This window comes from Setaria italica, chromosome II (genome assembly GCF_000263155.2).
Source record: "Setaria italica strain Yugu1 chromosome II, Setaria_italica_v2.0, whole genome shotgun sequence".
In the NCBI taxonomy this organism is placed as follows: domain Eukaryota; kingdom Viridiplantae; phylum Streptophyta; class Magnoliopsida; order Poales; family Poaceae; genus Setaria; species Setaria italica.
The window spans coordinates 27222591-27246438 of record NC_028451.1 but is presented as its reverse complement, the minus strand read 5'-3'; the positions used below and the strand labels follow the sequence as shown (position 1 = coordinate 27246438).

The following is a 23848-nucleotide window of genomic DNA, read 5'->3' as shown; positions in this document are numbered from 1 at the left end:
CAATCTGTAAGTTTCTTAAAACTTTTGAAGAGGCTACAAAAGCAATATAGGCTCATAGGAAACCAACTTCATACATGTTCTTGCCTTTAATTGTTTCAATTCGGGATGCCTTGGATAACCCTTCTTGGCAGACAAGTGTGGCACTACAAGACCTGGCTGCAGCCATGAGGATCAAGTTTGAAAAGTATTGGGGTAGAGATTTTGATGAGTCAAACCAGCCTATTCCTCGCAGAAATAAAAAGGATTATGATGTCAACCTTGGAATTATTATTGCAACAATGTTAGATCCGAGGGGAAAAGCAGAATATGCAGAGTTCTTCTACCAGAAGATTTGTAGCAATATAGATCAGATTGATTCAAGTGTTGATGCTGCTCTAGTTTGGATGAAAAAATACTTCCTGGAGTATGAGCAACGCTTGAGGAGAGTTAATGCATACTCTGTTACATATTCAAGTGAGGGCAGCATTTGTGTGGGCTCACCGGTGCTTGCAAAAAGGCAGCTAGGATCAGAATTTGCAAACTTCAAGTCAAGTCGAAGAAAGACTCGTCCACCAAAATCTGAATTTGACATCTACTTTGAAGAAGATTGTGTGGAAGACATTGAAAACTTTGACATTTTGGCTTGGTGGAAGGCACATGCTGAGAAGTTCCCGATCTTATCAGTTATGGCACGTGATTTCCTCGCCATTCCTCTTAGTATTGTTTCTTCCGAATCAGCCTTTAGTCTTGGAGGTAGGATTCTTGGGGAGTCAAGAAGCTCACTAACTCCAGAGATGTTAGAAGCCCTTGTGTGTAGGAAAGACTGGTTATTCAAGGAAAAAGATGCAGACAATGAAGGTATACCCTCATTCTGTTTTGGCATGTGTGCATATTTCCATGTTCATTTACTTACTATATGCTCATTATATTGCAGGTCAACAAATTAGTGAAGATCAGACTAGTGAAATGGTCACCTTTGTCACTCCATCAGACTAGTGAAATGGACTTCGACATCTCTCAGGTTTGTTTCTGGATTTTCAGGTTTGCATTTTCAGTTGTATATACTGTTAAAGGAATTTCTGGATTGAAGTAACTATCTTTTGCATTGCCTTGAATACTTTTAAAATGATATAATTTAATTCAATGTCTCCTCTTGACCAGTGTACAAGAAGCACCACCCACCATTTCTTGATGATGAAGTATGGCGCCTGGAGAAAATTGGCAAGGATGGTGCTTTTCACAAGCGTTTGAATAGGGAGAGCATCTGTACTGTTAAGGATTTTCTCACTTTACTACATCTTGATGGTCCTAGGCTTCGGAAGGTATTGTTCTGGTCTTCATTTGTTCTGCTGCTCTGCATGTTTGTTGGCTATGGGTAGTTGCAGTTCATCAAAGATGTGTACTATTAACCCCACTCTATGTTCAAATCATGCAGATATTAGGTGGCGGCATGTCAACAAAGATGTGGGAGGCCACCGTGGAGCATGCAGAAACCTGTGTTTTAACTGACAAAGTGCATTACTACTATCCAGACAGTCTAAACAAAGCTGGTGTTGTATTCAATGTAGTTGGAGAAGTAAGAGGGTTAATATCTGATAAATTTGTAATGTTCCATCACTTTCTAAGTTCTTTTGAACAAGTTCACCTAGCTTCCTACACCCCCACCCGTTCTGACCTTGACCATCTGTTTTTACATGTTTTCTATTTTCAGGCTGAAGCACGTGTGGCTGTGAAGCAAGCATATGAACACTGGAAGAATGTCTTTACATGTGACAACGGAACACTGAAGTTTCTACTGATGACTTCGGTTTGAGCCATTCGCCTCTACCATCACCTGACATTTTCTCGATGGAACCATCGAGTTCCTTAGACCCTTGTGTACTGGAGACCCTTGTGTAATACACTGGATAAGTTCTCCAACTCTTTGGTTTACGAGGACAGCAATCATCCCCCGTTCAGCGATATGTATTATGGCCCTATAGATCCCAGCATATCCTTTGACACACAGGATCTTGGAGCTGCACTGAAAGGCTTTATTGCAACTTGTTTGACTACTAGTAGCTATCTAATGGGTTCTTATTGGGTTGTAACCATATTTGGCAAGCAGTTTGTATAACTTATGCACTGAAAAGTTTGGGGTGGTATGGTGTGTGAAGGTGGAAGTTTGATTTGGAGTGGGTTAAATTTATATATTTGTGAGAATGGGTTGGTGGGGTTACAGTTTGGGTTCCAACCCAATTAACAGGTTGATCTGCACTGCATGGTGGCTGGTGGCTCCGGCTCGTGCCTTGGCTGGTCCAAAGGAGAGATTCAGAAATGGAAAATATGGATTTGGGTGGTTACGCACTCTGCTTGGGCTTTTGGTCGATGTGGTGACTAGGGGCAGAGCCAGGATTTAAACTTAGGGAGAGTTAAGTGAGCAATACTGGTAACAATCATACATGATAATTTATCCACACTACCAGAGAACTGAACTTTTATTCATCTTTTTTTTGTCCCGATTAATATTGGACCCGTGACAAAAGTGACTTTAGTCCCGGGTAAAAAATGTGCCACCGAACCCCAGCAGGGGGGTTTTAGTCCCGGTTGTAAGATCAACCGGGACTAAAGCCCCCCTTTAGTCCCGGTTGTAACGGCTACAAAAAATCTCACCGACGCTCCCCCTTTTACCCCGGTTGGAGCGGTTGGAAATTTCAACTGGGACAAAAGACCCCCTTTTCCCGGTTGGTAATTCCAACCGGGACTAAATCTTTTGTCCCGGTTGGAATTTCCAACCGGGACAAAACGTCCAACTAGATCTCCAGGCACCCCCCCTCCCTCTCTCCACCTTATCTCCTCCCCTCCCTTTCTTTATCTCGCACGCAGCCTTATCTCCCTCCACCTCCTCTCTTCCAGGTGCACCGACGCACCTTATCTGTTCTCCTCCTCCTTCTCTCCCTCCTCCCTCCTCTCTTCTAGGCGGATGGTCGACGTGGTGGCCGGAGTGGGAGGGCGGCGGGCGCGGGCGGGTCGCCAGCCGGCACGGGCTGGCGGCCAGCTACCGGCGCGGGTGGCTTTTTTTTATTTTTTTTGGAAACTTTTTAGTCCCGGTCGGTTTTAGCAACCGGAACTGAAGGAGGTCTACCCCTTTTGTCTCGAAAATTTAGTCCCGAATGAATTTTCAGAATCTTTGACCCCTACCAACTGGGACTAATGCTGCGTTTTCCAGTAGTGCCAGAGTATGGAAAAAATAAATTGAAGGGATCGTGACACTCTAAAAAGGGGTTGAATTGGGTATTCTAAAAACTAAGAGTCTAAGCACATATAAAAACCTATTCCAATTTCTATCTAGATGTACACTAGATTTTTCTATGTGTTACTATCTCTGCTGTAAAAAAGTTTTGCAACCTAGATTTCAATCGTATAAACTACGCATGGCAATTCTAAAAAAGGTAAATACGATAAACTACGCATGGCAATTCTAAAAAAGGTAAATACGGAAGGTAAATGAGGTAGGGAATGCAAACACCCTTCACCCCACAATGATTTTTAATGAGGTATCGGAAAGCAATGCTTGCCACTAGTCCTCATTGTTGGAGTCCCTCTCAAGGGAAAGCTCACGTAAGGGTATAAGCTCACTGATCAAGTAACTCTGTAAGATAGCCGACGTGCCTTCCCCATGCTTAAGTGGGTCTCCATCTAGCCTCTTCCGGATGCTCCTTGTCGCTCTTCACTTGGTAAAGCTTCCACAAAACACCTAGGGCCTCTCCTCTCTATCACATGCACTGGCGGCTACTACACAAACGCGGTTGGAGGGTCTCGCAAAACTTACAAGCACCGGATTTACAACTCTTGGTGCGTGCAAGCACTAATAACAAAGATATGTGCAAACGTCACCTAACTCTTTGCTAATACCTAAATCAATGCATTAATGAGCCTAAACTAGCACTAATCAAGACCTAAGCTTTATGCTAATTGCCTTAATATTCTCTTTAGCACTTTGGTGTATAAAGCACTTGTGTATGTGTGAAAACTAAGCTTATAGCTTCTCCAAGCTCTTAACACACTTAAAATGGCCAGGCAATGGGGTATTTATAGCCCTAACTCCAAAAACTAACCGTTGCATAGCCATTGTAACTTTCTGCGTATCATCGACTGATTTGGTGGTAAGCAGGGGTAGCACCGAATAAATCGGTGCATGCCACCTTAGCTAGCCATTGGACAACTAATGCCCGGGTCCCATGGGTCACTGACTGATTCGATGCCCTATCTTGATCATCACCGAATGATTCGATGCTCTGATTATTGTTCTCACCGTATGAATCTGTGAGGCCTCAAATAACTTCAAAAAGTTCCAGAGCTGAATATGAGCCAATCTCGAGTTGAGCTGATTACACCGACTGATTCGGTGGTGATCCACTATTGGCACCGAATGAGTCGGTAGTCATAGTGCATATTGTCTTGGTCCTACTGCGATCCATGGTCACCTACTGATTTGGTGATATTCCCAGTCATTACCTATGAATCGGTGAATTGTGTTGGGTGCATAATTCCAGCATGATTCGCTTCGTGTCTTCGCATGTCTTTCTCTCGACTTCAATACCATGAATCGGTGATTGAGTTGGTGCACTTTCTTCAGCAGGATTCGCTTCAATTTTTTGCGTGTCTTTGTCCCGGCTTCATTACTATCAATCTCAGGATTTTTATTGTCATTTGGATGCCATAGAATTCATTTCTTTCTTTTCTTCTCATTTGATGGATTTGGAATTCATCCTTGAAACCTATAAAACACCTACAAATGTATAGCTTGCAAATACATTAGTCCCAATGACTATATCATTATTAATCACCAAAATCATTATGGGCTAGAGCCATTTTTGTTACACAAATCAATATATGCTTTATATGGTACCAAAGAAACTAAAGCTACTTGATGACTAGCTAGCCTCAAATTGAATTAAAAATATATACAAGAATAAAGTAAGATAGCATGTGTTTGTCAACACATCTCTATCAACTTGAATTTAGCTCAAGTTGCGTCAAGCTGAAAGCGTGGTAGCTAACATTCCATTTGGACTGTTATCTTGATACGAAAAATTAGTAGGATAGTATTTTTCTACCAAAGTCCAAATCTTTGACCTATCAACAAAGGTGTGGAGTCAGCACAAAAGTACTATTACCTCTATACCATGAGAATGTGAGCGAAGCACCCCCTGTTTATTTGGGCTTGGGCTAGTCTATTTCTCATCTTGGAAGTGTTGCAGCAGCAGCACACACTCGTTGAGGATCAGATCATGAATGTTTAGACATTGAGTGGGCCATGCGTGCATAAACATTGATTAGAAGGAAAATTAAGGAGTAGCATCTCTAGGGAAACAACAGCGTTAGGTGTGGGTAGTTATCCACTTTAGTAGTTTGATTTTAAGATTTTTTCCTTCTCAGGCAATTGAGTCGTTGTCTTTCCGTAGTGAAGGCGGAGGAGGGGGAGCATAGGCCCCGCAACCAAGAAATTTTCTATTATAAAATTCAAATCTTGACTAATTCTTTTAAAAATAACATTATTGGTCCACTTGACAGCTTGGATTTCTACTGTCCATGGTTGTTCCCAAAATGTCGACAACTGTTGGACACAAAGGATGAACCATGGAACGAGCATATGGGGCTACTTTTTAGAGCACATATGCCTTTAATTTCTTCAAGAAATTACATGCATGTCCCTTAAGTCTGAGTGCCAGAGCAAATATCATAATATGCATAATACAAATAGATGACAATAAAAGCACACAACAGCTTAATTAGGAGGAACCACAATCAAAACTTCAAATAAGGATGTAGCGTAGAGCAATCCCAGCGCAAACCCTGTAGGCACGCCAGATACCTTGAAGAAGGTCTGCAAATCCTCGGTCAACGTGTGATGAGGTTCGAAGCTAATATGGTTCCCGCTATGGTGAAGAACAGAATAAAAAATACGTGTGTACAGTATAGTGCTCGAGTCCCAGGAGACATTGTGATAGTGTCGCAACATAGAGGATGATAAACAATGATTGCAACGGCACATGCTAGTGAGTAACATGGTACCGATATGCCCGCTGCATTTTCCAAAAAACATTATTCTCATGAGTTTGGCCTGACCCTCCATGTCATGCTATGCAGAGGGGCAGATGCACAATGCTAGGGGGCATGAGCCCCCCTCTCCCTCTCTCTCTCTCTCTCCCTTCTTGCATCTTCTTCTCCCTCGTTCGCTCTTCTTTCCATGGAGTTCTAGGGGTAGCGAGTCGAGCTCTCCTCCCCCAATCCCCCACGTGGTATCCGCCCATGTGTAGAGTGGATGGCAAGGTTTATGAATGAAGAGGAGGGACGAGATGTGATTATATAGCCCGTATTATAGGTGGCTCCGTCGAGGGGCTCCGCTACGGGCATGAAGGTGGGGCCAGGCGCACCGAAGCTGCGGGCTGGGCGCATTTGAGGCGCGGCGGCGGCTCCGGTCCGATGATGACGGCAGTGCGCGGCGAGTCGAATTGATGACTTCCCATGCCGAGTCGTGTCGAGCTCAAGCGGTAGGTGCTCGGGACGGCGGCCGGAGGCGCGCAGGTTCGGTTGCGGCAGGGTGCTCAACGGTGACTCAAGCCGCGAGCGCCCCTTGCTAATGCAGCCGGTCGGGGAGGTGGCCGTCATCCACACGCGGCGGCCTCAAGCCACGTGCGGCCGGCAACCACGTAAGTTCCTTAACTTAGGGTTAGGTTTAGGTTTAGGGTTCTAGATGGGAAAAAATTGGGGATTTCTCATGATATTTGGGGATTTGCTAATGGGATTCAAAATTCGCCTTTTCCCCTCCTTCTATTGCTGAGTTGGGCTTCAATTTCACGGTTTGAGCTCTAATTTCGTGAAATCAAAACTAATCTACTAATAACATCTACTAATAACAGTAAACCCTAACTCCTAAATTGCTCAAAATTAACATGGAATTAATCTAACTTTGGTTCTGATTTGCACACTTAGGCACGTAATGAACCACATTAGTTCTAATCCAGTGTTGCTTAACTTAACAGATCAAGAAATTAACTAAAACTTGACCTAACCGAACTTGATTAACCCTTAAACATGAAATTGAGCTCTAATTTGGTTCGGATTTGCTATGTTATGCGCTAATGAATCACTCTTTAGGTCTAAGCCGGCACTGTTTTGCCAAAATTAAGGCTAACTCAATTAATCTAGGTCTAATTCCGTACTTAGGATTTGATATTCACTTAAGATGGTCTTATGATGCCGAAACATAACCAGGGTTTATTTTATCTAATCTGGATCTAATTCGGTGATTAGCACTCAACCAGACTTAAAATTCGCTAAACCGATCTAGATTAGTACTAAGTGCTTGAAGTAACTTTATAAGCTGATGCGCACTAATACTAATGGCACATTGTCATGCGCAAACAGATCTAAATAGGAGATAATTGCTCACAGATGTGCATGAACTGATGTGATTTCCATTAATTTCACCCCATAAAACAAATCTGATAAGCCTAATTCTCACGTACTCATGCACAAAACAATCTGCAGGACACTGATTTGCATGAACCGACTAATCCATCATTAATCAGAGGCATGAAAAACTAATTTGCATGACAGGACTAATCCATCATTAATCAGAGGCATGAAAAATTAATTTGCTCTGGGGTTAGGATCATGTTAGAACTAAGATGGCTCTTGATACCGATGGTTAGTATTAACTTAAACAGGATCTTAACTTAGCCTAATCATGATCACTAATTATAATTAATGCGGAATATTTAGATTAGACTAACCAGAGTCTTGAACCTCCATGATTTGCCTCTGAAGTTGATGTAGATGCTGATGTAAAAGTAGCAGTGAAGATTTGATCACCAGATTAAGCTCAATCTGATGATCCGTCCCTTTCAGTGGCCTGAACATGAGTACGAGCTTCTAGCCCTTAGCAGTCGAATTAGATTTGTTCTCGTGGAAGAACAGATCTGGTTTTGGGTGGCTAATCACGTCGTTAAGAGTTAACTCGCGATTAGGAGACCCTCTAATATATACGTAGCACTGCAGGGTAGGGCCGTACCTCGGTTACACCGGACTATAGCAACAAGCTGAGATATTTCGTGATTTATCTCTAATTAATCTCGGATTAAATTTAATTAACATCCTGTAATTAATCAGAGATCATATTCCAGCAACCGCCGGCCCAGGATGCTCGGCGCCAGCGGCATCGACCACATCGCCCAGGACCCGACCAAGCGGCGTTCGGCTGTGCGATCTCCGCGGAGGCCAGCGCCGGGGCCTCCGCCACCCGCGCGCCACTGTGGCCGACGCCGCCGCCGTCGAGCACCCGCTCGTCGCCTCCCTCCACGCGCTCCGCTGCCTTGCCTTCACCCCCGCCCGCCGTGCTCCCCGCCGCCGTGCTGCGGCCTTTCCTCGACGTCGTCCGCTCCGAGGACGCCGGCGCCACCGTCACCTCCGCCTCGCTCGCCGCGCTCCACGAGGTCATGTCCCTCAAGGCCGGGGCCGAGCCCGCCGTCGAGGAGGCTGTGCTTATGAGGATGCTGCAGGCGCTCCTCGCCTGCCTCCGCCGCGCTCGGGGAGGTCGTCGACGCCGTCGCCAGCTGCCGCTTCGAGGCCGGGGCCGAGCCCGCCGCCGAGGAGGCCGTGCTCACTGCCTCCGCGCCCCCGCCGCCGCCGCGCTCGGGGACCAGCATATCTGAACCACCGTCAACACCTGCTTCCGTGTGTGGCCGCGGGGCTAAAGGTAAGGTGGGGGCAGCTCGGTCATTTCCCCGTCCATGATCCACCCTGACACGGTGAGTTGGCGCGTCACGTTGGTAAAAATGTCAATGTAAAAAATGTTGCTTCGATTATGCAGAGCATTCGTAAAATGGCAAAAATATTACTTCGATTATGCAGAGATGAGAGATGGTAAATACGTAGGTAGTACGTTCGTAACCCCCGACCCAAAGAACCATGTCGAACCGACCCAAAGAACCATGTCGATGAAGCAAGGTTCTGCTGCTGGTTTCGAGCGCAAACCCTGAACCCTCTTCTTGTCAGGTTCTGGTTATTTTTCTGCTCAATCCCAAGCGACGGCAGGGGAATATTCTCCGCTACGGCTTACTGCTATTTTACACAGAATTTGGCTTGTTTTCGTTGAGAGCGAGATCCCCATCACTCCAGATCACTAGTGCCTGCACGCGCTGCGCCCTGATTTCTTCTTCTCCAGGTACGCTTCTGCTCGTTCGTAACCCTCCATCGGCTGCCGCATTTTCTCCATTCCACATATTCATGGGGGTGTATGCCGAGCTCGGAGCTTTGGGTGGGCGGAGTAGCGCGTGGTGTGATAGGGTGGGATACTCGGCTCGCTTCTGTTCCGTCAAAAATTTCTTGCAAGATTCGCCAATCCGGGGGTGGGATTAGTGGCAAAGATTCGGTCTTTCAGTAGTCCGCGTTGGAATCATGCCAAGATTTGCTCTCCTACTGTGAACTTAACGCGTTTGGCCCTGGAAGACTACCAGGTCCGAATTAGAATACCAGATTTGGGAAGATTCTGACTCGGGAGGGATGCGATCTTTTACAATTTTTTTAATTTTGAGCGCATTATCTCACAGAGTTTGTGAGGTCACCTTATTAGAGCAACTCCAAAAGAATCTGTATCGTACCCCTAATACCTTGTTTAGGGAGAAAAAAAAAGAAAAAAAGACTCCAACAGCTCCCCCAAAACTTCCCAAAGTTATTTGCGATGCTAAAACAGAGCGCATATTTGCGCGACATCCTTCCTCCCCCAATCGCCAAGAGTACCCAATTATGCGCAAATATGCGCGGTGACGGGCTCTATTTTAGCGTCGCGAATAACTTGGGGAAGTTTTGGGGGAGCTGTTGGAGTCCTTTTTTTTCTCCCTAAGCAAGGTATTAGGGGTAGGATACAAATTCTTTTGGAGTTGCTCTAAGCCCGTTGTTCTGCAAGGTCCAGTTCTGTGTGTATCTTCAGAGTTAGCTGGGCTGTAGATTCAGTAGCATTTTCCTTAAAATTGATACAGCCATACAGATTTACATGTTTCTGTAATTACTTGGTGATTGTTGTGTTTGATCTTTGTGTTACCTTTGCAATGGTAATTACTGATGGAAGCCAAGTACTGAAGTCAGCTTCTTTCGTAGAACATTATTTCGATCAGTGCATAGCACGTTGATTGAGTCCTGAGGTGCAGGATGGAAATTCTGATATATATCTCACTTGTTGTGCTTCTTGGTCTGGGAGCCCTGTTTGTTATTCCAAGGTCTAACTGCAAAGGTAAAAGTACGTATCACTTGTAATCTTAGTTTGAACCCATTGCCACTTAGTATTTGTTATATTGCAGGTAAAGGAGATGCAGCGCATCTAGCAGGCAGTGGAAAGGTGAATGCCATCTTTTATCATTGAATGCTTTCGCTTTCTCATTTCTGTAATGCATATGCACGGCTAACCAAACTGATCAAGCAATTGCTTTAGAGTATGCTTTATGAATCTGAAAAAACAATTCTTTGACTGAAAGACAAGACTGATGTAGGTTATGTGGAGACCGAAATGCACATTCAGATGTGCCACTTTCTTTACCTTAACCTCATTCTCATCCGTTCCTTTCTGTCATTCCCCATTCAGATATCTAGAAGCTATACCAAGAAAGAGGTATCAACTCACAACACAAGGAAGGATTGTTGGATAATAATCAAAGATAAGGTTAAGAAAGCGATTTACCATTTTACCAGCTATGTTCATCCAGCTCTGAATGAGGAAATTGAAAACTGCTTGGACTTTCTGTCTTATGATTCTTCAGTTTTGTGATTATCCAGGTTTACAATGTCACTGCATATGTGGAAGAGCACCCAGGTGGTGATGCCATCCTAAACAATGCTGGAGATGATTCAACAGAGGGATTTTTTGGGTTTGTAACTTAACATCAATTGTTTACACTGCATTCTGCTGTTATTATTCACAAAATATGTTTTTTTCCGAAACAAGCGAAGGTTGTTACATCTTTGCCACCCAGATTTTAGTTATTAGTATGAATTACAGAAGTTTCAGGTTATGGTCTGCATCTTTTTTAGGTTAAACTTTCTTAGGCGATTAAATTCCTTTACGAAACAGTTTATATTGAATTTCTTAACAAACTTTTTTGTTTATATAAGCATTAAACTTGGATAAGGATCCTTTATTTTCTATTTCTAGAAATCTAAAAGCTGTTGTTTTCTAGGAAATTGAACACAGGATAAATAACACCTTGTTTCTCCTATGTAAGGTTTTTGTTTGTGAGGATTCTAACTAATCAAGAAACGAGAACCAATCTTTTGAACTGTCAATTCTCAATAGAACATGTTCTGACTTCACTGACTCAATACACTTCATCAGAACATCTTCACTGGCTCAATACACTTCATCAGAACAATGTAAAAGTTTGATAATCTGTTTAACATGTGGCCTAGGCTTATGGACATTTATCATAAATTGTTTGATGTTTGTTAGCTTAAAATTGAAACCAACGTCAAATATTAGGGGTGGGAGGAGTATTTATCAATGTTATTTTGTATTTTCTGTTTTGAGCAATAAATAAAGATGATCTATCATCTGTATTGCTAGCATCTTTCAATGCTGTTGTCTGATGATTTAATTTGTTTCAGCATTGTTCATGTATTAATTGTCTATAAGTGAAATGTGTGTATGGCGTTCCTAAACCTGAAGGCCTGAAAACATTCTAGATCCATGTCCATGTGATTGTTTCTATGAAAATAAGATATTAAAGATATACATGAGAACATCAATATGATCATGGAATAATTGACAACATCCAGATGATAGATGCTACGCGTCGATAAAGACTGTTAAACAATATTGATGTGCTTATCCTTTCCTTGCCAAGGAAAAAAATCTTCTGATATTGCTATTGCTTTTCTTCACAAGTCAATTGCACAACTGTATTACCTTTCATGTTTTATAGCTAAGACAAATATTATACCTCTACACGCTTTCAGCCCACAAAGAAGCTGTTACTTAAATGTTTACAGGAGCGCATCCACGAATTCATAAACTAAATAACAAAATCCTGACGATAGATGCTGCAGAACCATTGAAACTGAAAGAACAACTTGGATGGGGATTGTGCTTATCCTGTCCTTTTCTTTGGGGAAATTCTTTTTATTTTTGCTGTTGCTTTTCTTCACAAGTCAGATTGCATGACATCTCTGCCTTCCTTTTTTTAATGGCTAAGATAAATGTATGCCTCGACGCGTTTTCAGCCCACAACATGGCACAAGAGTATTCGACATCATTGAAGATTTCTGCATCGGCGAATTGAGGGACTGATGATAAAGAGGAGAGGCTGTCGATGATTCATGTGTGAACGCATGCTCTCTTCCACAGTTCATGACAACGATGAGAGGGAGTGAAACTGTTTCCTAGTAGTGATGAGGACTACTCCCAGCTTTGTGGTTTTGATTTCATATTGACTTGGTACTTTTACCATAGCAGTGTTTGAACATGGACCTTCGATGATTTCTAGACGTTTTGTTAGCTTTATCACTTTGTGAGAAGATATGCTTTTGTAGATCTTTGGAACTTTCTCAGACCGGACGACTTATTCTGCCAACCTTCATATTGATGTTTAGCATGACAATGAAAGGCATTTGCTCAGTCCAATTCTCCCCTTGGTAATGTCTGAGAATGGCACACCTGTTGGGCTCAAGGAAACACGTTTGAAATTTCGATGCGCTCATTTTTTGTAACATCTTCTGTGAAAAAACACTCCATTCTTTTGCTCACGAAATAATCTTGATCAAAGAGATCATCTTCCGAGATCTGATCAGGTTTATTTGTGAGATTGTTAAACAAGACTGAATAAGATGAAAGACAACTCTTTGATAATGGCTCAAAACATCAAAGGATCTTTATTTTCCTCGGACATAAAAGATCAATAATACAATGCAACACAACACTCTCAGTTTCAGAAGAGCAAAAAGAATAAGAGAGGAAAAAAAAGACATTCACTACTCTCATCATCTACGGTTTTACGCCTGCATGGACCCAGGAAGCAGAGCTCGTGCTCTTCCCTCCTCTGTTCCTGGACGAAGGCCCAGAGGCCAGAGGGATGGTCGCATCACATCAGCTGCTTCGATTTCCCTATTTTTCATCAGCTACGGAGATCGGCGCTAGGATCGGATCACGCCAAGAAGCTCGCTATGTCCAAGTCGAGGAACTCGTCGAAGCCGTCCACGGCGGGCAGCGGCGGCAGCGCGCTGGCGGCGACGAGCGCGGACACGACCTCCTGGAGCTCGTTGTGCCCCCGCCACTCGGCGTCCTCGAACGGCAGGTAGGAGGCGGCGACGTGGTTGTTGGAGTCCGAGGTCGCCGGCGACACGCCCCAGTTCTCCGACGTCGAGAACGGGCTGCGCTCGGCCGCCGCCAGACACCCGCTCGCCGGCGTCGAGGAGGAGAGGTAGAACGGCGCGGCGGCGCCCCTGCCCTGCGGGTCCGCGGCCAAGGCCGGCAGCCCCTCGGTCTTCACCGTGAGGCCGGCGGCCAGGCTCTGCAGGAGGCCGTTCGCCTCCGGGTTGTGCTCCGGCTGGCCTGCCGCCGCCGCCGTCGGCCTCTGGACGCAGGTGTGCTCTCCGTGGTAGATGACGTCGAAGAGCGTCGGGTCCTCGTCGGTGCGCTGCACCTGCTTCGTCGCCAAGCATCCCTGGGAGTGGCGGTGCGTGCAGCGGTAGTAGCCCCTGAAATTTTGGCACGATTCAGATCAGCCACAGTTTCTAAGCTGTAATTTCTGTAACTTGCTCATCAGAACAAAAAAGGGAAAAAAATGTGATAGTGAATTCGGAGAAGAATTGGCACGAACTAGCATCACCAATCCAATATCAAAAGATTGTAGCAGCATACTGTGTCCTAGCCATACGATGCTATCCAGCAAGTGGAGGCAATCATTCCAGGAAGAGAACAAAGGCTACAACTTTCAGAAAGGACAGGACAGCTACAATATCCGAACCCCAAAAAGCAACACACGTGCAGATTGGGCTATGAAAAAGATAAGGGAAAGAACAGGAACGAACCTTGGGTTCTTGGCTCCAAGAATCTCCTTCTGGCCGTACTTCCTCCAGCTGTGGCCGTCGTTCTCGGCGGCTCCTCCGCCGGCGGAGCCGGAGCTCACCCTCACCTGGTGCTTCCTCTTCTCCATGACCTTCCTCTTCTTGGCGTTCTTGAAAGGCCCGTCGGTGACGTCGCTGGTGGGCGTCGCCGAGAGGGGCGAGGCGGGCCGCTTCCGGCCGCCGGCGCCGGCGTCGAGGCTGGAGGAGGTGATGATGCTGATGGAGCGCTCGGTGATGGAGAAAATCTGCGTGGTGAGGTGCCTGCAGAGGTCGTGCGAGCCGCCGAGGTGCACCTCCAGCTGCCGCACGAGCTCCTTGATGTGGCTGAGCTCCGTCACCACCAGCCCGCCGCCATTGCCGTCGACGCTCTCCATCGATCTCGCCATAGCAAAGCTCGCTAGCTTCCTAGAATTTGTTGCTCAAGGAGGAAGAATAGGCTAGATTATTTCGTCGTGGCGTGGCGTGTGAATTGGCAGGGACAAGTGGCCGCTGCCGGGGAGAGGGAGAGTTCAGTTGTGGTGAGGGGGGAGGTGGAGTGACGCGAAGAGGGCTGCCCTTTTAAAGAAACACGAAGCGCGTTCCGGTGAGGCCGAGGGAGGAGAAGGGAGAGGGATTTGACCGGTGAGTTCGGTGGCGACTGCGGCGTGATTGGGCGCAGCCATGCCATGTCGGATCGCGACACGGGAACACGTACGCGAGGGGGGACCTGACGGCAGCCTTCTCGGACGCTTCGTTCGGGAGTTGGGAGCGCCATGGGAAGGTATAGCCGGATTGGCTTTTGTGGCACTTGGTTGATGCTTGAGAGATCGCCATCACCGTGGGAACCCAGCAGGGTTGATGCGTCATCGGAGGGATGGGACCCGGAAAAAAAAAGTTGAAGACGATGCTAGCTATATTCTGCTAGTATATGGTGATTGGTGCATTCCATCAGTCGATTCGTTGCTTAATTATATTTTAATTTGGGTCTGGTGAAGCTTTTTTTATTTTGTTTTTTGGACAAATAAATATTTTGTAACCATGGAATAGACAGATTATTTAACCTGGGTAAACACTTGAGTAAGCATAGGTGACAAGCATTGCAAATTTTGTGACGTTAAATAATCAACCAAATATCTAACGGTCTCAAAGTAGTAGTTTCCCTTTTCAAATTCGTGAAAAATGACTACACATAACACTTGGACGTGGGAATGTGGTGGGAGACCTTCAGGTCACGTCAAAAAGAAAACTCTGCAGGTGTATAATCGGATAAAGCCTAGCTACAATGATTTATGACGTTATATAACTTGTCTAGTTCATATTGGCACTAGATTGTTTGGAGAGATCGGCATCACCGTGAGAATACACATGTTGGTGCAGTGCGTCCTTTGGAGTATGGGCCCGGAAATCTGAACCGAAAAGCTGAAGATGCTAGCTCACTATATACGATCGAGTGTTATATGGCATATTTGATCGATTGGTTTGTTTAATTGTTTGTTTGGATTTCGTGGCTCTTTCATATTTTACTTGGAGATAGTTATGTATTAAAGCATCTAGTTAGCTATGAAGTGTTTTACCTTAGAGTTTTGCTCTTATTCCGAATAAACACATGGATGGTAAACCCTACCAAACCATATATGGGTGATTTGGGGATTACAAGATTTAAGCCACGTTTAAACCTGTAAAAATCTCTAAATATGTATGCATGCTCAACTTGGTGGAATTTTGAGGTCAAGTAAAGTGGTTTCAAAGGTAGTAGTTTTCCGTTCTACAAAACCTTGAACAGAGCAAGGAAGCGTGAAAATTTAGTACACATGACATGAGACATGCATGTTACATCCAGTGATGTCGAAGTGATGTATCACACACTCAGACCTTGAGCGTGGGCATCTCTTAAAATAAAGTTTACTATACAAGCAGCCAAAGCCTATGATGATAAGGCGTTGTTGTATACTATATCTTGTCTATAGTTCATATTGGAAATAAAGAAAACTTTGCTATATGGTTCCAAACACATCGCTTTCAATTCCTGCATGTTTGGTTGTATGCTTTGGCTTTCAGGTTTATTTCGCATCCTTGTGTTTTCTAGTGTAAGACCTCAAGCTTCCTTTTTTCCGCGCTGCTTCACATTGAAAAGTACTGGCAGCAGCCTGCAGGTATGAAAAATCAGTTGAATCATGAGGCAGCCGCAGTTTTGCCAATTTCAGTCTCTTCAATTTACACACGACAAAAATTTCTCTTCATTTATCTCACAGTACTAGCAGTATAGTATCATTTGGAAACAAAAAACAGGTACAATATTATTAAACGTTCTTTCCTGATGAGTGATGACACGTTGCACGACACCCTGGCCGGATCATTAAACATGTCGGACTTAAATCTTGCACCACGGTAGCGCCCGTTCAGAAGTATCATCAGCAGTGCCAGAACTTCTAAAGTAAAGTTAACACACACTGTCAGAACCTTAGACCAATCTTGGACATTTCTAAGGCCAGTTGCCCAGATGACGACTAATTCAAACATATGTCCATTTGCATGCCTGAACGGAAAGCACATTCCATGACTGTTTTTGTCGATCTCTAGCATGACCACTTGAGAAAATGAACAAAATGTTGAATTATTGAATCGTACCTCTTTTCTGTTTGTATTTCTATATACCCAAACTTATATCTTTATAGTACAATTATCGATCCAATGGATAATTAAAGTACAAACTTCCAGCTGCAGAACTAATAACATACTAAATTTTATATGATTGTCGTTAAGTTGAGGTATGGCGCGCATACGTATGTATCCATGTTGTTATTTCTTTTGGTAGCTAGGATGCTGCAGCTATGTTGCAGTTGATACTATAAGCATCATTATTTAGTGTTTAGTGGTATAGCTACCTCAACCATATGTGATCTCTGGTATTTCTTCTGCTGTTGATCAGCTTTCTATACTGTCTTAGAATAAGCCTCGGTATTAGAAAACTAGAATATTTTTTAGGGTGAGAAAATTTAAAAAAATGCCACTGCAAGTGATGATGATGTGTGAATAACAACCTTTCTTCCGCCAGAATCAGAAAATTAATTCAATGCAATTGCCAGTGCAAGTGATGATGTGTTCCCCAAAGGAAACTAGAATATTTTTTAAGCTACTTAGGGAGCAACATGCATGTATTATATATTGCCTTTGCCTTAATTAATAAATTAGATGCTTACCGATTCTTTTATGTTTTGTATTATCATAACGTACAACTTTGAGTAATATTGTTATGCGAATCTAGAATTTGGGGTTCACATAAAAAAAATCACGGAAGAAAGGTTATTCACACTCTTTTGGGAGAACTAAAGTTCCCACACTTTTTGTCTCGTCACTTCTCCTACGATCGCTTTTCTTCAGAATCGGTATCGTGCTTACGTCCTAGCTTGAGAGAAGCCGTTTCTGGAGGGGTAAAACTAGCGGTGGAAATGAGGAGGGGTGCTGAAGTCAGAGCTCCCTTGCTCCCCATTGGCGAAGCAACGTGGAAGCTGACTGGGACCAGGACCATTACGCGTTGAGGGGGTGAGGGCAGGCGGTGACCTCAGCAGATGAAGTAAGCATGACGTTAGAGAGAGAAATAGAAACAGGGCGTGCCATAGATGTCCATGCAGCCCGCAGCCCGACAGCCCGATACGAAGCTCATTTTTTTAGCCCGTCTCAAGCCCGGCCCGGCCTGTAAATTTTCGAGCTCGGGCTGGCCCAGCCCGATGCCTCGTGCCGGGCGTGGGCCGGCGCCTCAGCCTGACGGGCGGCACGGCCCGGCACGATTTTTCATTCCGGCCCGAAATGGCCCGTTAGTATCCTCCCTAAATGACAGTATCCTCCCTAAATGACTAAATCCCTACCGGCTCCAGTCTTCCACCCGTCACCCCTTCCTCTTCCATTCTTCCCCATCGGCGCATCGCATCTCTCCCTCTCCCGCATCTCCGACTCCAACCTCCAGGCTCCATCCTCCACCCGTCTCTCCATCTTCCCCATCGGCGGTGCGGGGACCGGGGAGCGGTGACGTGGGGCCGGGCAGGGGAGCGGCGGCGCGGAGGCCGGAGGCGCGAGGGGACGACGACGCGGGAGGCCTACGGGGGGATGGCAGTGACGGCGCGGGAGGTCGGCGGCAGCTCGGGGGCCGCAGAGCGGCGCGCGTGGGAGGACGGCAGCGGGCAGCAGCGGTGGCAGCGCAAGTCCAGGGAGTGGCGGCACGGGAGGCCGGGACCGGCGGCGCGGGTAGGCGGGAGCGACGGCGGCGGCGTCCGTGCGGGCGCGGCTGCGGCGGCGTGGGCCGTGGGGGGCCGGGAGTGGCTGCGGCGGCGCGGGCGGTCGGGAGGGGCGGCGCGGGGAGGCCGGCAGCGGCGGAGGCAGCGCGGGGAGGCCGGCAGCGGCAGAGGCAGCGCGAGGCCCGCCGTGCATCGCGTTGGCCTGAACCCAGCCGTGCCTGACGGGCTGGCCCGGCACAGAAAAGGCACAACAGGCCCGTGCTTGGGCCGCCGATGAGGCCCATGGGCCGGCACGGCACGGCACGACAAAGCCGTCGTTACGGGCCAGGCTCGGCACGAAATCTAACGGGCCTCGCTGGGCCCATGCCGGACCGGGCCGGGCGGCCCGAATGGACATCTATAGGGCGTGCTGCTGGAAATTAGCTGATGATGGAAACGCTGCAGTACTGGAGTGATGAGAGAGTCCTTGTCTCCTGTGTGGCCATTATTTGGTTTCTCCAACTTTGGTGCATACGCTTGATGGAAACTGGGGCATCATATGATTAGGTCCATACCTAGTTAGACCATGTTTTGACTGTAGCTGTCTTAGTAATGCTTGTAGCTTTGACAGGAATGGGAACATGTGTATGTGCTTAAGTTGCATACATGGATGCTGGATGTCCTTTTATTCATATTTCCAGCCAAGGCCTAGTGCTCGGAACGAGTGCACTGATGCGTCTCAAAAAAACCATGGTCTTACGCTAAGAAAGGTGAAGTAAAGGACCACGGTTTCAGGTCAGGTTTGTTTCAAACAAAAGACACAAAAGAATCAGGAGGCATCTAATTTAAGTTGTAAATGAAGTTCTCTAACAAGAATCAAACGGTTCAATATGTACCATTACTTTGATTATCTGGATCTGAGGAATCTGACAACTTGATGAGAAGGGCGCAGAAGATCACGAGCCACGCTTAGTACACTATATATAGCTAGTGGGGTGGCAAGGTAGAGAGAGAATCAGGATAAGCAGCTAGCTCGGCATAGATTAAAGCACATGCGCCAATTTGTAATGCGATTAGGGACCCCCACAAAGGCGTTTGCATAGCTTAAAACAGAATCAAAGTAAAACCTGTGTATGTGTGGCCCCGGCTTGGAAGAGAAGGACGACAGGGATTTTTGGGTGGGTGGAAGCAACAAACAAAAAGAAAAGAAAAGACAAACGCAACAAGGGATGAACTATTTTTCCAACGCTCAAAGACGGTGTGCTTGTTACATCGACGCGTCTTTCGTTGTTCTTCCCAGTTAAAGGAGTACTTTTGGTGTCCACGCGCGCGTAAGGTTGGTTGTTTATTACTACGATTGTTAATATGCATGCAAACATATAAGGCCACCGAGAGATCATCAACCTAGCGATGTGACCCAGCCAATATCATATGCCAATAATGCACATGCAACCTTACCAATGCCGTCACGCACACACATGGCCAGGTAGTAGGTGCGAAATCCTTCTAGTGCTGTACATAATATAAACTGAAACAGGCAGCACACCAGTAAATACAACTCGATCCAGATCCTGTACAGGGTTCGTACGTACCTACGAAACCCACGGATCCCGGACCACCACCACACACACACCAGCAGCCCGTTTTTCACATGGCTATCCCTGCTGCGACACCACCACCGTACCCCGTCAGATCATGATCAAAACCCCAACTCCAACTACGACACACCATGGTGCAAATGCAGCAGCGTCGCGACCCGTTGGACCCTTGCTAATAACTCCAGCTCGCAGCAGCACGTACGATGAAGTGGAGAGCCTCGCTGGCAAGCTGGTCTTGGGTCTCGGATAATTAACCGGCTGGCCGGCTCCAGAAGGGTCTGCACGGTCCTTTGCATTGGGGGCCCGGGCAAGCGCTAGCTAGGCTACTCCACTCTACTTCTCTACGACGTCGTACGGCCGGTGAACGCACCGTCGCCGAATTTTCCGGCCTGGCCGTGGGCGCGACTGCCGGCCGGCCGCGGCGGACGCGGTACGCGCGGGCGCCACGCACGGCCCCGGCTGGCCGGCCGCGTGGGCCGCGGCCATTGACGTCCGCGCCCGTATAGTAAGCTAGCTAGGCTACGTCCGAGAAAGTTAAGCTATACATGCGCCTCCTTTTAGGCTTCAACGCGGTGGCGTCGGGCTTTGACGGCGACAGGGCGTGGCTGCCACGGTGTTGAGTGCCCTCTCGTGTCGCCAGGAAAGGGGAAAGGTGAGGCTCCCCCTATACTATGCGATGTGCGTACGCGCTCTTGGGGAAGACGACGGGGAAGATGCGCCACCAACTAACCGAGGGGTGTTTGGTTACTAACTTTAACACATGTCACATCGGATGGTTGATACTAATTAGGAGTATTAAATATAATCTAATTATAAAACTAATTGCACAAATGGAGTCTAACTCACGAGACAAATTTATTAAGCCTAATTAGTTCATGATTTAACAATGTGGTGCTACAATAAACATTTGCTAATAATGGATTAATTAGCCTTAATAGATTCGTCTCGCGAATTAGACTCTATCTGTCCAATTAATTTTGTAATTAGCTCATATTTAGTTTTTCTAATTAGCATCCGAATATCTGATGTGACCTTACTAAAGTTTAGCACCTCGTATCTAAACACCCCTGATCGAGCTTGATTGGTCAATTTCTCGGAAAACTACCCTGCCCTCGCGAGTGTAGTGAGAGTGCGAGACTGATCTGTCCATGTAAATTTCGCGGACGGAGGCGCGGCTCGGCTGAAAGAGGAGCTAATAAGGAAGAAAGCTACGCGTGTGTCAGCGTCCAAGTGTCGATTGATCTTGATGACCAGCCTGTAATTCGGGACTCTGTTCCTGCTGAACATTGATAATCTGATAGGTACATATATAGCTTAGTGGTTGGGGAGCTAGCGTTTCCCTGTCGCTATCTTTCTCTTCGTACGTACGTGCTACTGCATGCAATAATTTGGATGCACTGCACGTCTGCACCTACCAGGTGTACATCTCAAGTGTTGCATATACACGAACAAACTAACTTATGTATTATGCCCGTATATCTAGTGTTGCGGCGCAATGATGGTTGCAATGAATTCAGTTATATATGGCTATTGGATGCACTGCTACTACACAGTACACCTGGCTGTATCTGCCAGCACATGAGGATCGGATCATCTGCAGTAGCAGGGTTCCGATCCAATTTTCAAAACAGTTGGTGTGTTCCTGGACGTGTATGTAGTATGTAATGTAAGATCCCCAATCATACCTGCTCTATACTAAAACAATGCAAGCCAAAATCCAGAGGAACTTATGAAAAATTGGATAGAATTCTGGTCTGCGCAGATTGGGAATCCAATTTTCCACTTACCACAGTGCAAGCCTTAACCCACGAGAAATCAGATCATACTCCTTTGTTTATTAACACGGGAGAAAAACCTTCTGGTACAACACCACCTTTATTTAAATTCGAACTGGAGTGGTTGTTACGTGAAGGGTTTATGATATGGTACGCGAGGTTTGGCAAAGTGTTAGTGATGGCCATACCCCATCGGAAAAGTGGCAAGAAAAATTCAGGAGATTAAAACAGTATTTAAGGGGTTGGGCAAAAAATACTAGTGGTACTTATATAAGAAAGAGAAGAAAACTCTATTAAATAAGCTGGATGAATTGGATAAAAAAGCAGAGGTTACACAGTTAGATCAAGATGAATTGAATTTAAAACATGTTCTTAATGAGAGGCTTGCCGCTCTATTAAGAGAGGAAGAATTGAAATGGTACCAATGGGCAAAAGTAAAAACATGTTCTTAATGAGTGGCTGAAGTAAAAGAGGCAATTTTCCAGATGAATATAATAAAGCTGCAAGCCCCGATGGGTTCCCTCCCGAGTTTTATCAGATCTTCTAGGAGTTAATTAAGGAAGACTTAATGGCTCTGTGGAATTCACAAGGGTTCATTACCTTTAAACAGCCTTAACTTTGGAACAATAATTTTACTACCAAAAAGTAATGAGGCAAAGCAAATTCAACAATACAGATGTTAGCTTCAAAATTTTCACAAAGGTAGCCACAAATAGAATTACAAAGATAGCCCAAAGAACTATTAGACCTTCACAAACCGCTTTTCTACCGGGTAGAAATATTATGGAAGGGGCTGTGATTTTACATGAGACATTACATGAATTGCATACGAAAAAGAAGATGGAATTATATTTAAAATTGATTTTGAGAAAGCTTATGACAAGGTAAATTGAGGATTCTTACAACAAACTTTACGAATGAAAGGTTTTTCATCGACCTGGTGTAAATGGATTGAGGCTTTTACCCAAGGGGAAAATGTTGGAATTAAAACGAATGATCAGGGTTGGATCATACTTTCAAACAAAAAGGGGCTTCAGCAGGATGATTCGCTATCCCCTATTCTATTGAATATAGTAGTGGATATGTTAGCAATTATTATTGCCAGGGCCAAAAATGAGGGTCAGGTCGAAGGAGTGATTCCACATTTAGTACAAGATGGACTTTCAATTTAACAATATGCTGATGATACTGTGATTTTTTTAGACCATGATATTGAACAGGCTAAGAACATGAAGTTGTTACTTTGTATGTTCGAGCAATTATCAGGTCCCAAAATAAATTTCCACAAAAGTGAGATTTTCTACTTTGGACAAGCAAAAGAACATGAGGCCTTGTATTCGTAGCTTTTTGGTTGTAAATTAGGCTCTTATCCCTTTCGCTATCTAGGCATACCAATGCATTTTAGAAAGTTGAGTAACAAGGACTAGATGAGAGATTTGAGAAAAGACTAAGTGGTTGGAAAGGTAAAATGTTATCTGTTTGTGGAGGATTAGTGTTGATTAATACAGTTCTATCTAGTTTAACAATGTTCATGTTATCTTTCTTTGAGGTTCCAAGGGGAGTCCTTAAAAAGATAGATATTTTCAATCTAGGTTTTATTAGCAGTATGATCAGCATAAGAAAAAATATAGACTAGTAAAGTGGGAGGTCTTATGCCAACCAAAGGACCAAGGAGGTCTAGGGATTTTGAATATGGATATCTAGAATAAATGCTTATTAAGTAAATGGCAGAAACTTTTAAGGAATAAATACCTTAAAGACAAGGCATTAGGCTAAGTATATAAGAAACCTGGGGATTCACAATTTTGGATGGGTTTAATGGGTGTGAAGGAAGATTTTTGAAGCTGGGAAGATTTAAAGTGACTTCAGGAAATCAAACTAGATTTTGGGAGGATGTTTGGATGGAGAATCAGATTTTGAAAGATAAGTATCCTCAATGTCGTCCGAAAGAAACATGCCACTGTTGCAGATGTTTTTAGTACTACTTTAAATATCTCTTTTAGGAGGTCTCTGGTGTGGATTAAGCTAATAGAATGAGGTCTTGTTTAGTTCCCAAATTGGGAGTGGCAAAGTTTGCATTTTGCCATAAATGCGCAACTGTAGCATTTCGTTTGTATTTGTGAATTATTGTCCAAACATTGACTAATTAGGCTCAAAAGATTCGTCTCGCAAAGTACAACAAAACCGTGCAATTAGTTTTTGATTCGTC

At 45.1% G+C, this 23848-nt stretch overlaps 2 protein-coding genes across 6 annotated transcripts; one reads left to right on the top strand and one right to left on the bottom strand.

Moving 5' to 3' along the window:
- The first annotated feature begins 8586 nt into the window (after nt 1–8586).
- LOC101763319 (cytochrome B5-like protein) lies at nt 8587–12628 on the top strand. Of its 5 annotated transcripts, XM_022824151.1 has the most exons (7): nt 8644–9021; nt 9101–9190; nt 10123–10255; nt 10323–10360; nt 10604–10681; nt 10795–10886; nt 12235–12628. In XM_022824151.1, exons 3-7 carry the CDS (start codon nt 10174–10176, stop codon nt 12299–12301), a joined length of 357 nt encoding a protein of 118 aa, XP_022679886.1. In that variant the 5' UTR covers nt 8644–9021; nt 9101–9190; nt 10123–10173; the 3' UTR covers nt 12302–12628. The 5 variants fall into 5 exon arrangements, with proteins under 5 accessions (XP_022679887.1, XP_012699506.1, XP_022679886.1 ...); XM_022824152.1 differs by lacking the exon at nt 9101–9190 and having other exon boundaries at nt 8587–8722; XM_012844052.3 differs by having other exon boundaries at nt 8640–8774; nt 8878–10255.
- Nucleotides 12629–12835: 207 nt separating this feature from the next.
- LOC101762911 (probable WRKY transcription factor 70) lies at nt 12836–14644 on the bottom strand. The gene is made up of 2 exons (XM_004956556.4): nt 14041–14644; nt 12836–13707 (listed from the first exon to the last, which is right to left on the bottom strand). Exons 1-2 carry the CDS (start codon nt 14460–14462, stop codon nt 13155–13157), a joined length of 975 nt encoding a protein of 324 aa, XP_004956613.1. The 5' UTR covers nt 14463–14644; the 3' UTR covers nt 12836–13154.
- Between the last annotated feature and the right edge of the window lie 9204 nt (nt 14645–23848).